General features: G+C 40.3%; 1 protein-coding gene across 3 annotated transcripts in view; it reads right to left on the minus strand.

Moving 5' to 3' along the window:
• FOXK2 (forkhead box K2) overlaps positions 1 to 17,840 on the minus strand; it is a 67,979-nt gene that overhangs the window by 17,614 nt on the left and 32,525 nt on the right. The window contains exons 2-8 of one of the 3 annotated variants that reach the window (XM_084838416.1): positions 16,469 to 16,663; positions 11,929 to 12,076; positions 11,000 to 11,146; positions 9,248 to 9,441; positions 6,423 to 6,598; positions 3,210 to 3,506; positions 2,817 to 3,011 (exon numbers count right to left, since the gene is read on the minus strand). In XM_084838416.1, the coding sequence (XP_084694542.1) occupies positions 2,817 to 3,011; positions 3,210 to 3,506; positions 6,423 to 6,598; positions 9,248 to 9,441; positions 11,000 to 11,146; positions 11,929 to 12,076; positions 16,469 to 16,663 (1,352 nt within the window). Of the gene's footprint in view, positions 1 to 2,801; positions 3,031 to 3,209; positions 3,507 to 6,422; positions 6,599 to 9,247; positions 9,442 to 10,999; positions 11,147 to 11,928; positions 12,077 to 16,468; positions 16,664 to 17,840 lie in introns of those variants that run through there. The other 2 variants (XM_084838414.1, XM_084838417.1) reach the window with 2 other exon arrangements.

Here is a 17,840-nt window from a genome sequence, read left to right on the forward strand (position 1 = left end):
GGAGGAGACTGGCCCCATGATGTTTCCTATGGCTGCCCCAGCCTCCTTTCCTCCTGCAAAAATGCAGGGCAGCTGGAGAGCGGAGGCAAAGATCACCTCCGTACTCCAGCCACCCTACATTGGATACTTGGCAGTCTCCAAGTTTGGAGACTGCCAACTGTCTTCATAGGATTGCACCCTTAGCATCAAAGTTCATGGGGCGGGGCGGGGCGAGGCACTCACAAAACAGATGTCCCAGACTTCATACACTGCCTTTCAATATTTCACCCAGATATTAACATATACATTAGAAAATAGCCTGGAGTACAGATTCATGTACATTTAGCAGTCTGGCCAGAGCACAGGCTGAAATACTTATGTCTGTCTGTCTATCTTATATATCAACAAAGAGAAATGGCTCATGCTCAGCTATTTTACTCCTCCACTAAGAAGCAATAAATAGCCAGCTATATCCTGCAGTAAATGCACTGATCCTGTCAGAACATGTTAACTTAACAAGTTAGGAAAAATTACCACAGCACTTTATAACTTGCTGCTAATGATAATCCTGTTACTTTATAGGCCGCAAAATTCATTCATTCATTCATTCATTCATTCATTCATTCATTCATTCATTCAATTTACAGCATTTATATACTATTCAACAACGAAAATTCTCTGGGTGGTTTAGACTAAAAATGCCCTTAAGGAGGCAAAAAAATTAATAAGCAAGAGTAAGCCATGGCTATAATATCTTTTAAGGAACTGCATTTTCAAGGCTCTCATGCAACACTAAACCAGGTTAGCACAGCCCTGTAAATAATCCCACAAAAGTTGCTAGTCTGCAACATTTTTTACTACCCTGCTAGGGCCTGGCAGAAGAGGCATAGGGAGCTGTTTTTACTAGCTGGCTAGGGGCTAGCAGAGGAGGGATGGAGAGCTCTGTTTCCTCCTCTAGCAGCCCACTGTATTTCTGTGCTGTGTGTGGAGGAGGCAGCTTCACTTGGTTTCTATGTGCAGAGGAGGGCCAGCACACTCTGTCCTTCCCCCAGCCTGTTCACTCACCTGCATGGAATTCCTTGTAGCCTAAGGCTACCAGGCAAATGCTTAAATACAAGGCTGGTTTAATATTACAAGAATGAGTTACAGAGAGCTTTGGGCTCATACACTCCCCTCTCCCCCTGGCACAACTATGGCGAGATCAGAAGCTGCCACATTCTTTTTAGATTAACTGCAGTTTAGCATGTCATCAGAGCCCTAAACTGTAGTTAATCTTAACTATGGTTAGCGGAAACAAGCCAGCTTTGTAAATCATGGTGTTTCAGGTTCTGATGACATCAAACTGCAATTAATGTAGATGTCAAGAATGAATCTGAGTGTGTGGAGATGTTTAGTAGCTCGGATTCAGAATGGGAACAGCCAGAACAGGGGAGGCTTCCTCCTTAGTGAGCTTAGATATGGCAAAGCCTTTTCCCCAAGACCTTGACTCACAGATGGCTCAGCTTGAACGGTCCCCCCTTTCATCCTCCAGGAGAACCCAGGTTTCGGGGGAGGAGGAGAGTGAGGGGCATGACTTGAGGGATGTTAGCGTCCGTCACAGAGTGAAGCGGGAAATGTTACAGGGGGAGTTCAGACGCTCCACCAGGTTGGCTATGCATGAAAGCCTACATAAGAGAGAGCCACCCTAAGGGAGGGGCATCCCTCCTAAGCTAGTCTGGGCAAGTAGTTCTTGTTCAGACTACTGGCAACATCTCTAACTTCCACTTCAGCTCCTCTATTGATATTCGTAATTGCGTGGAGTAGCTGTTTTCATTGTAGTCTGAGAATTTCCTAGAATTTGCATTTGTAAGGAAGCTAGTTGTTAACTAATACAGTGGTGAGCCTGAAGCCTGGTATACTGGAATGTGTTGATTGCGAAGGGTGAGGACAAAGGAACCAAATGCCTTCTCATGGCTTTGCCAGAGGAGAAGCAGGGGAGTGCACAAGCCCAAGGCTTGCCTAGGCTCATTTTCACAGTGCTAAACCAGACTATAGCTTTCTGTGCCCAAGACCAATAATGGGATCCAAAGAGCTACTTTAGGCACACCCAAAGTCTTCAGCATGACCAATTGCAGATTGGATTCCCCCCCACACACACACCTCGCCCCAACAGATACATCCCTTACATTTCAAAAACAGTTTGCCATGTGGCATGGGGAGCTGTTCCTCCAGAAATACAAACCCGAAATCCTTTTTGACAGTTATAATTAATTATATGTTTTTTTGGATCCAAGCCCCAATTTCTAACTTAACTTAAAAGGGAAAGAATGTGGACTCAGTCCAGATTCAGATGATCACAGGAGTTAAAGAAGCCATCGTGGTTTCTCTCCCCGCATGTGCCTCTAATTTACATAATTACTCACACTGCAGAGCTGCTGGCGTGTCATCCAAACCTGGCGCAAGGCGGGGATAGCTTCGTACCCATCCTATAACCCACAACTTGTAGTGGAGGTTGTAGGGTGGGTATGAAGCCACCCCACTGTGCCGTGCATTGGGTTCAGATGACATGCCAACCCGTGCCATAGTGCAGGTAATTATGTAAATGACAGCCGTGCTCATGCAGCACACACTGGGGCAGGGGGAGAAGTCACGATGGCTTCTTTTAACCCCACAATCATCTGAACACCCAATCAAACTTATTATGCCAAAATAGCAGTTACCTACAAGTAAGCCAAAGTCTTAAGAATAAATTTGCTACAATTTGGATAAATAGCAGTCCACGTATTCTGGACATCATACAAAACAAAATCTGTAGCATTAAAAACACCACTCCAAATGCTTACCAGTGTTGGCCTGACCTTGAATTGCTGTGGTGATGGGTACTATGTGTGTTCCATTCTGAGTTACAGTTTTTATTGGTAGCTGGTGCTGACCTAGAGGTGTCTGTTGCACTAAAGTAACCGTCTGTAAGGGTGCAGTCTGAGATGTTTGAATGATCCGACTAGCAGCTCCGATAGTTGTATGGCTAACTGCGGGTATAGGCTCCACTTTAACTGGGAAAAAAATAAAGATCTGTTAAGATAAAAGTTTGAAATAAATACCAGATAATTAGTGGGTAAAGTGTAAAATTCAGCACATCTTAAAATTAATCAGTAAGAAATAAAAGTATTAGCTGTTCTCTCTACATAACCAACAAAGAGAAAAATATTTGGACTCCGTTAGTTCACGGGTGAATGGAACCAAATTCTTACCTTTCATTTCATTGTGGTCTCCATTCTCTTGAGGTTCTCCTTTAGGTTGGGCTACCACTGCTGCCTGAGTAACCACTGCTTGTCCAGCTACAGTGTAAGTATTTGCTGGTGCTAATCCAGTCACATTTGTGACAGATACAGCTGGGATCTGATGAACAACATGAACTGTCTGTACTACAGGCTGCTGGGATGTCGATGTTGTCACAGGAGTTGCAACAGTGTATGTGACAGGTTTCATAGTTTGTGGTAGCTGCCTCTGTACAGTAATTAAAACAGGCTGGCTAGATAGGGGTGATCCTACCAAGAAAGGCAGAGAGAAATTGGTTATATCGCTTTCCCATTCAACTTGCTTCCTTGAATTAAAGAGAGCTAACTCTCTCCCTCCAACAGTTTCTGCAGCTATCCTAAAGGTTAATCCTGTTGGATTAAGAATTACTATGGCTCTCTCTTCAGCCGGTATATCAATTAAAAAATCAGTTCTTTATCACTAACGAAAGATCATAGCTATTGAAGCCCATAGTTAACACAATAAAATCAGACTGTTAAAAAAAACACACATAAAATGTAAGCACTGAAGGGCCATAGCTCAATGGCAGAGCACATACTTTAAAAGCAGGAGGTCCCAGGTTCAATCCCCAGCATTTCTAGGTATAGCTGGGAAAGACCTCTGTCTGAAACCTAGAGAGCCACTGCCAGTCAGTGTAGATAATACTGATCAAAATTGACCAATGGCCTGACTAGATGTGAGTTTCCTATGAAATAAACTATTTGATTTGGAGACCTCTTCACTTCATGCTGCTTTACCCCCAACAATGATGAAGTGAAACGATGCATTTCCATAGCAGTGCAGAGGATCACCATCATAGATTATGGTCCTCATGTTGACTGCTGCCCAATTCCTGGTGCACCACTAACTTTTCCCCTCTTTCCAGTTTGGAAACAGTCATGCCGAGGCAAGTTAGAATCCCATGTCTCTTTTCCATATCAAGACTGTTTGCTGCTGCCAGCAGCACCCTTAAAAAGGAAGGAATTGATGCCACTGCTGTTTGAGTAGCGAAGACAGAAATACCTTCTCCTCTGTAAGTGCTGCAGGCAGTGGCACTGAACTATCCTAGTGCATGAAACAGCAACTTCCCCCTAGCATGCCCATTCCAAGACTCGAAGGAAGATGCTGGTTCCTAGCGGCTGCTCTGCTACACCAAACCATGCACTATTTTCTGGTGGCACCCAACAGGCCAGGATTCAGAACAGATGGGTTGCCAATGTTAGGGCATGTACTAGGACCTAGCAGTTCCTCCCTCTTTCTGGCCTCAGTAAGCCACCGAGTGAGTAACAAATGCTAGGCCGAAGGGAAAGAGGAGCCATGGTTGAAGGAAGGAGCGGCCAGTGACATTTTCAAAAATCATGCAGTTAGTGCCCAAAGTTGCCTTCACTGCAATAATTATTTGCTGCCTGCCTGCTACTTCTCACCCAATTCAGTCACTGTCTGCTTGTCCTACTCACGCTGACACCAGCATGGCCAGCCGACCCAGCTGTTACTCTGCAGCCCCTGTACTGGGAGAAAAAAGTGGGGGCAGTCCTACAGCGTGGCTGGTATCACCGCCGAAGATAAGGTATACATGCTGGTAAGCTGGAGGGGAAATCACTGCTGGATTTCTGAATCCACATGCAGCTTTCCTATTACCATAGCTTTGCGCTACAAGTCCTTGCCCACTGGCCAGGAAGAGGCATCAATAAATAAAACACCTGGGAGGGGCATGTGTATTGATTTGTGTATTTAGTGTGGCGTTTGTCCTTGTTTTTAGGTACTATATTTATAATTATCAGGACCAATATAAAGGCAGGGCAGTTGCGTTTTTGGCTTAAAGTGTTATTGTTTCTCAGACGTCAACTATATTTCTGGTTATTATGAAGTATGAAAACAGCAACACCACCACATTCTCCCAAAATGTGCTTTAAAAAAACTTGAATATCTGCCTCATAGATCTTGAAAATATAATTTTAGCCTGATTGCTGAGCAAATTGCATCACCCTAAGCCTCAGTGTTTCCAGCTATGAAAGTGGGACTTTGTATTTAATGATAAAACAGTTCTTTAAAAACATTAACTTGTTGGGTTTTTTAAGAGTTTTCTGCCATGGATTCAGTGGTTGGCCTTAAGCTTCTCTCGCAGCCTGTGTTCCTTGCCTGCAAAACAGGACTATTAATTGGTGATCTATGACCCAGTGTTTGAGCATCGCCCCTGGTGAGGATTTGATATTAGAATTCCTAATCTGTACTAACTCAGATGGAGATTTGTTCTTGTATATGCACTGCAGCAGGCAACTGTGACTGGCTCTGCCTTCTGAGCTGCCATTCTGTGATCAGCCTGGGTTGGTTAACCACGGGGTTCTAGTGGTGAAACAGCAAGTGGATTGCACAAAGTAGTTTGTTTTATAAAGCAGGAATGAAAACTACCCACCTCTGGTTTGTAGGATACTTTAAATTAAAATGCAAATCTTATCCATGCAGTTGATTTCTGCATAGTTTATTGAGAGACAGATGTCAAAATAGGGAACCAGAACTGTGATGGACTACTTTTAGAGACAATTCATATGTGAATATACATTCACATGTTTATTTATGTCAGCAATGTAGCATCTGAGCAGCTCATTTATGAAAGAGTCAAGTGGCTGCTTCCATAAAAAAAAAGAACAAAAAGAACTGCTCTTTCTTCTGTGAGTAAGCCATTTGGATTTCATACCACTTACACATGTAGACCACTCACATAAGCAATACTGCCCCTCTTGAACCTGGGCCTATGCTGGCATAGGAAGGAACCACACTGTGAAGTCCTCCTTCATGGTCCAGAACTTCTGATATGATCCCAGCAACATGTGAAGAAACCATGTGACAGTAGCTTTCACACCACCTGGGGAATATTGGAATGTACCTTGGGTGTATTTCAACTCCAATTTAGCCACATGTGATTTAATCTAAGCATTCAAAAACCAGGAGTTCTATTAGCCTTTCACAAAATATAGCATGTGTACACATTGTGTGTGTGTGTGTGTGTGTGTGTGAGAGAGAGAGAGAGAGAATGAATATATGTGTGTGTGTGTATTGTGCAAGCAGACCTGGCTTTTGAAGCAAAGCCTGCATTATATCCTCCACAGGTATGTATAGTTTTAACACACATAAATCTTAAGTACACAAAAACTGTTTGAAAATTTCACCTGGGGCACTCTGTGCAAATCGTGCTTCTTGTATTACTGCTAATTTTGGCTGGATAGTGCTCGGTTCAGGCTCCATCGGGACAGGAGACCCTTCTCTTGACAGGCTTTCTGGGGTCTGCACACCACTCGAGTGAGCAGATAAGACTCCAGAATGGTTAGGGGAAGCTGGGGCACTTCTGTAAATAAAGAACAAAAGCAGGCACTTTTTAGATTGACAGTTAACAATGGTTATGAGACATCTGCCTCAAAAAGCATTTAATACATACATTTTCCACAAGGAGGAGCTCTCTGCTGCTTAAGTAGTACTAAACATTCCTGATTTTGTACGTTTTTGCAGAGCTAACGCAAAGGCAGACTAGATGGTTGTTCTAGAACAGGGTGGACAATTTGTGGCCCTCCAATGTTTTGGCCTACAACTCCCATCTTCCCTCACCATTGGCTATGCTAGCTAGGGCTGATGCAAGTTGTAAGTTGCCCACCCCTGCTCTAGAAGTACAGAATGAGAATTGGGGGAATGGGGTTAGGTAGTATGGAAAAGAATGAAAATGAATGAGCTCTTCAAGTAACAGAACCACCTGCCCCATAGGATCTTTAGATACAGAATTCCCTAACTCAAGTATCTCTATCTTGATTCCTCCATCATATCCACTCTGGCTTTCCTCTCTAAAACACAGGAACTGTTTAAAATCTCTATTTACCTAGATATATCCCTTTTGTGGTAATACCTAGGGAATAAATTGCAGACCATAACAAGTTTGAGTCTGTCTAACTTCTGTCTTGGTTTCAGTAATGCCAGAGCTGCCTTTTTCTAAGAGGAATCCTTGTATTTTTAAAAAAAGCTCTTTAAGAATATTTTCCCTTTTAGTAATTACTAACTGTTCATATCTGTACCTAAACTAATGTCTGGCCATTATGAATTCTACTTAAATACTGGAACAGATTAAACTATTAATGAAAATCATTTTCAAAACATTTGTGTTGCTTAAGTCTTCCTCTAAACAATCACACATATTTTGCTATTCCAGGCAGTACAAAACAAGTACAGGGGGATTCATCTTCCATATTAATATTTAAAAATATAGGGTTGGATCCAGACTTAAGTCATGCTTAGTCTTAACTAAGTCTGGATCCAACCTAATATCTGTACACATACCTAAATTTAAAACAGACGTTTGTAGGCCTGTTTTATTCTTGTTCCCAGAACAGGGCAGAGAAAACCGCAAAGGGCATCAAGTTCAACCCCTTGCCCTAAGGCTGTATCTCCCACAAATTTAACCCATGTTCTAGAAGCAGAAAACATGACTTAGGATGCAGTCCTATGGGTTGTGCCATTGTTAGACAAGTATCCAATGCCCTGCCAGGCTGTTGGTGGCAGGGCATGGGGAGGATGGAGGCGCCTCTCCTTCCTCCTTTTTACCTTTTTTCCTTCTAGACAGGGCTTTGGGCCCATCTAGAGGAGGCACACTGACAGGGGCTGGAGAGGCCACAGGATTTCTTGTATCCCAGTCTCTCCTATCCCCTCCCTGTTCACCAGAGCACCCCCTTTTCCCACCCTCCAAGGCCAGATTTGCAAACTTGGTAGGTAGCCAGTGCGGTTCTTTCCACAGTGGCTGAGAGGGGGCAGTGGAGGGGGATTGGAACTCAGAATCCTCCTCCTGAGGTTGTAGTAGTGTCTATGGCCTTGGGAGGGGGCTCTGAACAATCCTACATTCCCTGGGCTGCTCTCCTAGGGACTGGGACACTCTCTCAGGGACCATAGGACTGCTCTCTAACTGCATCTTGTTTGTGGACTTAAGTATTCATTACACAAAGTTGATGTAACACAATCCTAGTGGCCTTTAATAAGAAAAACATCTCGAGTATAGAGTAATTGGAAGTAGAGGCGAGGGGATGCTCGGCCCTCTCCCTGCCTGCTGATTCTCTGTTCCATATCATCCCTCATCCCTATAAAATAGCTTTTCAAACCTGTGGCTTCCAAGCATGTGCTTGCAAGAGCAAATATACATTCTACCACAGAGAACAAAGCTGCTTAGAAAGGGCAATTTGGATCATGGAGCAGCAAGTGAAGAAAAAAGGTTAAGTACTTCTCCACTTTGCAGTTTCTGCACTCCCAAGATTTTTCCCTGGTTAAAATAGAAAGGTTATTAGGCAGGGTGAGATAGATCCAGAAGGTACATGGAGAGTAGACATCTCCAGGAGGTTCAAGCTATGGGACAAGTCAATGGTAAAAATATCCATCAAAAGCTATGTCAAATTATGGGCTCGCTCACTAGCTGCTACCAAATAGTGATCAACTGGAGTGAAAGGGGGAATGTCCACTTGCTAGACATTACCCCTAAGCAGCAACTGAGGGGGGAAAAGGGCAGCTTGGTAGTTGCTACACCAATAATGCAAACCAACAACACGTGAGACAATACAATACCTGCATTGTGTAAAGCACGCCCCCACCCCGCACCCACTGGTTGGAGGCAGCTGAGAAATGCAGTTTGTTGCACTGTCAAAAGGGGCACAACTGGAAAGAAAACAGCATTACTAGCCAATACAAACTTGGGGGGAAATCTCATGTTCCAAATACGACAATCCTGAGTATGAAGCAAAACCCACCAAGCTTCCTCAAAAATTTTAATAGCTCCTTAGTCCAAGCTGATCACACGCAACATTCCTTCTCTATTTAGGAAACGTCTTTGTTATTGTTACAAACCTTGCTTTAGCAATATTGCTATCACTTAAAAAAGACTGTGGTTATCCTATGCCCAGCAGAACTTACACTTAAGGTGAAGCCTCTGAAAGTGTATGTTTTTAAGTCCCCAACTTCAATTCCTTACCTAGAAGAGAGAGGTCCCAGTGGGGTTCTAAAGCAAGGTACTCCCCTCGGCCGCCTTTTTCTAAAAGCCTGCTCTATCAATTTGCTTTCAGAGGCAGGGTCTATCCTCCAGAAGGAGCCTTTGCCTGGTTCTTCCTGGGAACGCGGTACTTTGATGAAATAACGATTCAAAGAGAGATTGTGACGTATTGAATTCTATGGGATATAAAAGATATATAGAAATCATCCATCTCTTCAGTATCAAGTTGGAATGTGGCCTGATGCAAAGGTCTCTTCTCCTTGTGAAATCAGTCTCCAACCACCACATACACATTTGGCATCATTCAATGTAATGGATTTGGTGGGGAGGGGCTATGTATGTGAAATCTGATACAGTATATCCCCACAAATACACTAGGTTTTCAGGCTTGCAATTTCTCCCCTTTTAACACTAAGACTTCTTCCCTTTCTTTGCGTTTCAATTCTATTCCTAGTTTGGCTCTCCTGAAGTATTCAAATTCTACTTTTAACCACCTAGCTTGAAAGCTCGTGTGATGAAAAGTCATTCACCTTGCTTGGTGTTTCCACATCAAGGCTTTCCCCTTAAATCCCACCACAAGCTTAGCTTCCTCTTCACCAATGCACATCCATCCCAATCTATACCTTCAAAGTCCCCGTGGTCCCACCCCACTTTATTTTTAAATTCTCATTTCACACTCAGGTCCTGGCACGGATAAAGCAATGCTTTAGAGTTGCCTCAGAATCAGATGAAATGAAATTCTCTTAACTAGAAAATATGCTTGCAAATATGCAGGCAACATCTGCTGATACCAACGTGAAAAACGTTAAGGATGGCCATGGACTTTTGTCACAAGGAATTCTCCACAAATTTTGATGTTTCTCCTCCATTCCCTCAATGTATCATTTTTAACTCTGGTCTCATCTCTTCTCAATCCCTGCATCACTCCAATCTGTGCTGGAAAATCTCAAGTTCAGCAACATCCCAACAGCTGTCAAGAGACTACATTATAAAGACTTAGGGCAACATCCAATTGAGTCCATCTGCTGATAGAACAGCATCCACCCGCATAACAAATCCCCGTCCTCCTCTCCCCAAAATCTGCTCTGAAGCATTGGGGGACCCTCTAGAGAAGATTTTGAGGGTCTGCAAGGGGAGAGGAGGAGGGGAAAGTCCCATTTCATGAGCAGACATCTGCTTGTGCAATGTTGGATGTAGCCCTAAACACGCACATTCAAACTGGAATGCAAGTTATTCAGTTTGGGAATTTCTGGTAGGAGCATTTGGAGAAGATAGCACAGAATTTTGCTATCATATACAGACAGCTTCTCTAGTTATTTTAATTTTTACATATTCCTCTACTAGACATGTAGGGATTTCTCAGTTGTGGATTTCAGTTTTATTAACCCTTCTCTCCCCAAAGCTATATGCCACTATCCTTTATACATGGAGTATAAACGGCATTCTCTGCAGCTAAGAAATCACTAAAACTGTGAAGTGCAGAGTTTGTTATGGATGGAAAACTCTAGGAAAAGTGTCAATTCTACAGGCACACAGAGAGAACCACAGTGTACCATTTTAGGAAACTGAAACAGCCAGTCATATTTTATTTTTTACAGTTCTAAAAAAACTATTTTACAAAGTTAAACATACCATAGAAGGAAACAAAACCCTGTGAGTATTGTGGCCAAAGTAAGCACTCAAGTCAGGCTTTATTCTGCTCATTATATTTGAAAGGACAGTAATTACTTTTACCTGCCAGCCCTTGTCTGCTGTCCTGTAGTAAGGATAGTTTTTAGTTATGTGCGTATAAATTCCATTTAGTGTAAGTTGCTTATCAGGTGCCATCGTAATTGCTTGTACTATTAGTTGTGCATAGGAATAAGGTGGTTTTGAGTCATCCTAGGAAAAAAATATTTCCATAATAAAAACAGCTTATCCTTTAAAAACATAACAGCAATTATGTATTATAATACTTAAGAAAGCTTGAAAATATCCAAGAGTACTGGAAGGTATTGCTTTTTCTTTTTGAAGCTAATTTTTATTATGTTTTGGCATTTTCAACATTACAGCATACAGTATGAATATAAACTGAAAGTACTATATTTTCAAAATCATATATTCAACAACAACAAAAGAAAAGGGTGAAAAGATAAATAGTAAATAAATAGGGAAAGATCCAACAAATTATATGTAGAGTTTGTATACATTATATCATATATAATTCATTAAAATATTATGTCCTGCCTTTTGGTTAAAAACACCCAAAGCAGCTCACAACATAATCAGACATTAAAACTTGCTATCCAGTACAGTAAGACAACTTCATAGTTATTGGGTGGGGCAGTGTTCTGTTGTTGATTTATCAGTGTCTAATAGACATGGATGCCAAGTGGAGAGAAAAAAGCTTCCACCTTGGTCATGCTCTTCACAACTGTAAATAATGTGATTGAAAAATGACTAAGTAAATAAAATGTGTTTGCTTTTCCATTGGAGGATGGTCTTTTTCTTAGCATTCTATAGTCTCCAGATTGTCTTAGAATCCATGTTGTTTTTCATTCTGAACTGCTAAACCACATCTAGGTATTATTGCTACTTTTGCTTTTTCCAGCCAATGCATTTCCATTAGTATAGTAGTGGACTCAAGAATCAATTTTACAGTTTGGATTCTAATAAAAAATTACCTTTGGGCTATCTCCACCAGATGCTTCTTTGTCATTTTCTGACTGTGAATTGTCAGCCATTAGATGTAGGTCAGATGGTATTACACGACCCATTTTGTACCCTGAAGAACCTGCACCACGAGGGCTAGATGGGCAAGAATTTGCAGCACTGTGGAATAGAGAAAGAGAAGAGTCAGCTATTCCATTACAGAGTATATCATCACCACAATGTATATCAAACAGTCCTGGTTACACAACAAACCATGCAATTAATTTCTGCCATAATATTCAGATACTTATTTTAAAAATTCAGTATCATGAACTTTGGTAGTTGCAGGGAAAAAACCTCACACTGTGACTTCCTCCTCAAAGATAAACTTAGCAGCTATTTTATTAATTTGAAATCTCTCTGAAGGAATCAAACTTACATGCAGATGTGTTTTAAGAGAACAACTCTTTAGCATCCAATGTCTTACTTAATAGTTGACATACACAATAGTATCTCTGGAGATGGATGGATGAGCTTTAAGCCACCACATGGCAGGACTAGCTCTATCCACTGGTCTACCTCAAAATGTAGAACGATACAAGTAGCTGCTCAGCCAAATACATGGGTCATACAACTAGCTCACTCAACGTGGTGAAACGAGGAGTCTCAACAAAGGAGGTGAAAGGATCATTCTGTCAAATCAAGTTTCTCTTGCAGAACACAGTATTTGGAAAAATACCTGGAGGCTGAAGTTGCCACTTCACTGAAGAGGCAGACTTCACTTTCCTATTATCATCAGAATGGTGAAAACTTGGCAAAATTCTCACATGCTCAAAATATAGAGCAAAAGGTCCTTGTTGAGGTCAAGAAAAAGTCTGAATCTACAGGGAGTTTCTCAGCAATGGAAAGGCTTCAACAAATCCTCCTGCCACGCTCGCTACAGCAAGTGCCAGGGTTATCAATCTTTACTTCAATTCTGTACAGTGAATGAGTAATTTCTTCAGTGTGGGATATTAGGTAACACTTCTCTTTGGATAAAGTCTAGGGTGTTGTTTACTAAAATAGATGTTTAAAATGTAATAATGGGCCGTTTTTATTTTTGCAAGAAATTATTGAACTATTAGGTGGTATCAGACTATCTTTATTCCATTATTTCACTTGAGGCATTAATTACGCAACATGGTGAATGAGATTCGAAAACTTATTTCGTATCAGAAATGGCATCCCCTGTGGCCTTATTCGTAAAATATATCAATTATTATTATTAATCTTACCAGTTTAAGAAAAATGGGAAAGATATGTAGGTCAATCTGTTCTGTAGAATGAATGGGTTTGGATTTATAAGAATGCTCCATCTCGAACACTGATCTCAGTAGATTTAAAGCAAAAAGTTCTTCAAAATACAGTATCATTGGTATCTTACACTTCATAGGAGATGTCAAATTTATAACACAAGTCATGATTGTTGTTGCTGGTGTTCTGCTTCAGATGCAAATTTTAATTTTTTTTTAAGGTTATGGCCAACTGTCTAAGATAACATACTTTTTGAGGAATTAAAATATGTAAATAATGATGGTTTTATGAAAACTTAATTCTGTTTTGTCATTCCAAATTGAATCAGATGCTGTAACCCATTTATGTGTGTTTTTCTTTAATTGTGGATTGTCTAATTAAGACCTAATGAGAACTAGCAAGTGACTAAGAATTAGTTTTCAATTTTTTTCATAAGAGGATTTTTGCATATATTATGGTATCATATGAACTGTATAACTTCTATAATTTGTAGTTTGATTCTCTGAACATAGAACATTAGTACTACCATTGAGCTAAAAGTTACACAGAAAAAAATTGCATTTCTGGATCCTCCTTTACCTTGTTCATATAAGCATACAGGATAATATGCAAAAGTTCTAGTTACTTATCCCATGAGAATGATTACTTCTCTTGGGATATGCTGTTTATGTTTTGTTCGGATAGGAAAAGACATTTTTAGATACTGCATGGAAGAATGTTTGTTTTGACACTAAGAAGCCTCAGTGTGATAATAAATTCAAAAATATAAATATAAATGATCAGAAACTCCTGGGCATGTTTTACTTTGACCAAGTAGTAAGTATCACATATTTCATGTATTATATGTTAAAACTTCTAAGGAGTACCCCCACATGTACAAAATAGCTAACTTAAAGAAAACTCCAGAGTGCCTGTAAGCATCACACAGAGTGGTTGCTTATTTCCTCTTCCATCTGCAGCACCTCAAATTACATTGCCACCTGAGGGGCAACCTTCAGGAGTGGCTTTTCAGGGGGTGTGAGGGACTGCAGCTGGAATGGGAGACCTACAACTTCCCAGTATCTGCACAGAATGTTGTATGAATGACCCTTTGAATCCTAGCCTATTCTCAAATTGTTTTCAAAGTAGTTATTGCCACTCATTTTAATGCTGTATATCAGAAAGGTATTGTAAAGGAGCTACTATACCCAAGGCAACACAAAACCAATAGTTATATATTTCCTGAAACATAATCATTTGTTATTTGTTATGCAGAAACAGCAGTGTCTACATTTAAACAAGCGCCATACATTTTTCATTGAACATACCGCTCCACACAAAGCACATGATTCCAAACAAAGTCTCAGTTTTTGGTTTTACTGCCTTTTAAATTTAACTTGGTTAGTAGGAAGCCAATTTAAATATTTTAGGACTTGAGCAGGACTAGCTGCCTAAATGATTTTGTTTCCATATATTTGGGTGAATGTGAAGTAATTTAACTGAACTGCAATTAGGAACTTAGCCAATCTAAATTAGTGATGCACACACATCCCACTGTTCAACCCAGAGAGGGTCGCTTATTTGTAAGTGCTCCAAGAGAATGCTCATGAAGAATCAAGATCTTGCAAGCATTCACTTTGAGCACCTGCAGGGCACCTGACTCCTCTTCTGCCTCACCCACTCACCTGCCTTCGGGTCCCTACAAAGCTTAACCCAGGCAGAGGGAAGACTGAAGTGGTAGAAGTATGCCAGTTCCTAGCATCTTCTCATATCAGAGACTGTGCTAAGACTAAAATTCAGCCCAGTCTCCAGTGAGAGAATGACTGGACTGCAATTCCCATCATCCCTCACTACTGGCTATGCTGGCTATGGTTGATGGCAGTTGCAGTCCAACAACATTTGGAGGGTCACATGTTCCCCATTCCTTCCCTAGACAGAGATATGACTCAGATCACATATATCAGTGCCTTTAAGAAAAATACAAGAAACATTTGATTTTTTAAATCAGAAACATTCCTATTACATTCAGCCTCATAACACTGTAATCTCTTTTGAAGCTCCTTTTCTTTCCCTAGAAGCAAAATTCCAGGATGCTAGTTAATTTGTTTTCCATTTGCTATTTTTTATGAGTATACATTGAAATCAAAGGCAAACTTTTAATATCTTCTTTTTAACAGTTTTACAATAAAACAGAGTATTTCTAAGGTGTGCTACACAGGGGTAAACATGGTTAACATACTGCATTACTTGGAAAATAACGTATCACAAAAACACACATAGCTTTTAAATCAATCAACCAATCAACATCACTTAAAATGTTTGAGTGTTTTTCCTTCTCCAATCTCACATTTGTGCTATTTTGTTACCTAAGCAATTTTCCAGATTTTAGCCAATCATTCATTCCCTAGTAGTGGGAAATATCATGAATCAGTAAAATATTAACTGCTGTTTAAAAAATTCAAGATTAGTGTTTGACGTTCTTGATTAAGTGAATTATCAATATAATCAAACGAAGTATTTATAGGGTTAAATGTAGTGTTGTAATCAGCCATTAACTGAATTGCATGAACACTCTCTCTTTGAGCATTCTCACAACCTGAATGTTACCACAAAGCCAACATTTATCTTGGTTCCTATGAAGCATTCTAATGTTCCCAGTAATTCCAGCAGGTACAAATCACTGCCTCTCACAATGATCAGAGTTGTTCAGTTTCTACACACCACAGACTAGACACAACAGCATCACACCCTTCTCTTTAAATGCATGTTTACCCCAATCATGTATAAAGGAGTACATTTTGAGGGACAAAAGGGACATGTGAGTGGGAGTTCCTGAACCCACTCCCTTCCAGTTTACCATCCTCCTGCCCCCAATGTTACTTTTCTCTCAGCCACTGGTTGGAATTGAGCTTGGATGGGAGAAAAACACTGGCGGAGGGAGGGCGGGGGGGGGGGAGCTGTGGGAAGTGATCAAGTAACCATGGGAAACGTTCAGTGCCCCTTAACTGCATGCCTCTCTTGCTCTTAAAAGTGGACCATCACACACCTACTTTATATATAATTGAGGTCTGCCACCATCACCTCTAGTTTGGCTTTTAATGATCACTGGTATTTTAAGTTTAAAGCCAGACCAGCATGATTAGGTGGCCACAGAGAACAAGCAAAGCTATAATTTACTCCTAGGCTGAGCTAAGCTGCAAGCTTGATTGCACAACTGAAAATTTCAGATGATATATGTTTTAGTATTACATTCTGCACACCTATATTAATCCTGCTTGCAGTATCATAAAGTCTAAATACCTGATGGTTCCTGTGGGAGATGGGAGAGGGCTGATCAGGTGAGCCATGTTGTCTGGAATGTTTATTGTTAAGGGAGAGATCTGGGGTTGTACAGGTTTCACTGGGGACTGTGGGGATTCCTGTTTTTCTCTCTTTTCATTAGATAAAGCTGTAAATGTTATCTTGATGTTTGTGCTGGGAAACCTGAATGTACATCTGAAAAGTAAAAAAACACACACACTTATTAACTGGAAGGGTATACAATTGTATCTGCATAATTTCATCAACACTACTTTACCCTAATCAAATGTAAGATTAAATTTTAAGTATTGTTTGTAATTGTCACCAGGATACAAAGTGACCAATAAAATAACAACAAAGAGATCTAAACACACAGATAAAGGACCAAAATTGTACATTATCACAGAAGTAGCATAGACTCATGAAGGGCTGTATATGAATCAGTTAGAAACATTAGTCTTATGTATACATTTAAAATAACATGTTAAGCAACTATCCATGAAAATAGATACAACAGCATACATTAAAATCCCAAGAACTCCAGCTCTGCATTTTTAAAAGTTATTGGCTAATCCCTTCTTTCCGAAGGAAGTTTCAAATTATGATCGCAATCTAAACAAGTTTTTCAAATCTAGCTGGTTTGGCTACCTCTGACAACCACAGGTTGTCTCTGTGGCAATAATGATCAAAGAGTTGATCATTATTGACACAGAAAAGCAAAGAAAACAAAAGAGAACTGATGTATAGAAAAATACTATATTATTTAATTATTTAATTAATTAAATTTCTTAATCGCCCATCTGGCCGGTCACCCGGCCACTCTGGGCGATATACAGCAGTACAATTTAAAACAGTAAAATTACACATTAAACATTATTTAAAAATACCCTAACCCACCCCCAATGCCCCAAATAATATTATTTATTCCTGATACATTTGAAATTTGCTCTTTCAAGGAAATTTGCTCTGTTAATAATGTCAGAATTGAAATCAATGATCATCCACATTCAGCAATATAAATAGATGCATATTCACATATAACTGTATGCTTATTTGATTTGCTTCAAAAGGGTATTTCCAAAGTATATTCCAGAGCTAATATAATATAAGGTGCAGAAAATGACAATCAACACAATTCAGGGGTTGGAGCACCCTCCCAATGAGAAAACGCTAACACACTTGGGGTTCTTCAGCTGTCAGGCAGAGTGGGGGAGAGACATCAAAAGTTTTCAAAACATGTACATACAGAAAACGAACCCGGGTCAATCAATGAAGTTGAATGGCTTCAGCACAGACAAAAGGAAATGCTTCTTCACCCAACATGTAACTAACTTGTGGAATACACTGTCACAAGATGTGGCGATGACCACTA

The sequence above is a fragment of the Heloderma suspectum genome, chromosome 2 (assembly GCF_057233095.1).
Source record: "Heloderma suspectum isolate Gila_16-S chromosome 2, 16-S_ref, whole genome shotgun sequence".
Lineage (NCBI taxonomy): Eukaryota > Metazoa > Chordata > Lepidosauria > Squamata > Helodermatidae > Heloderma > Heloderma suspectum.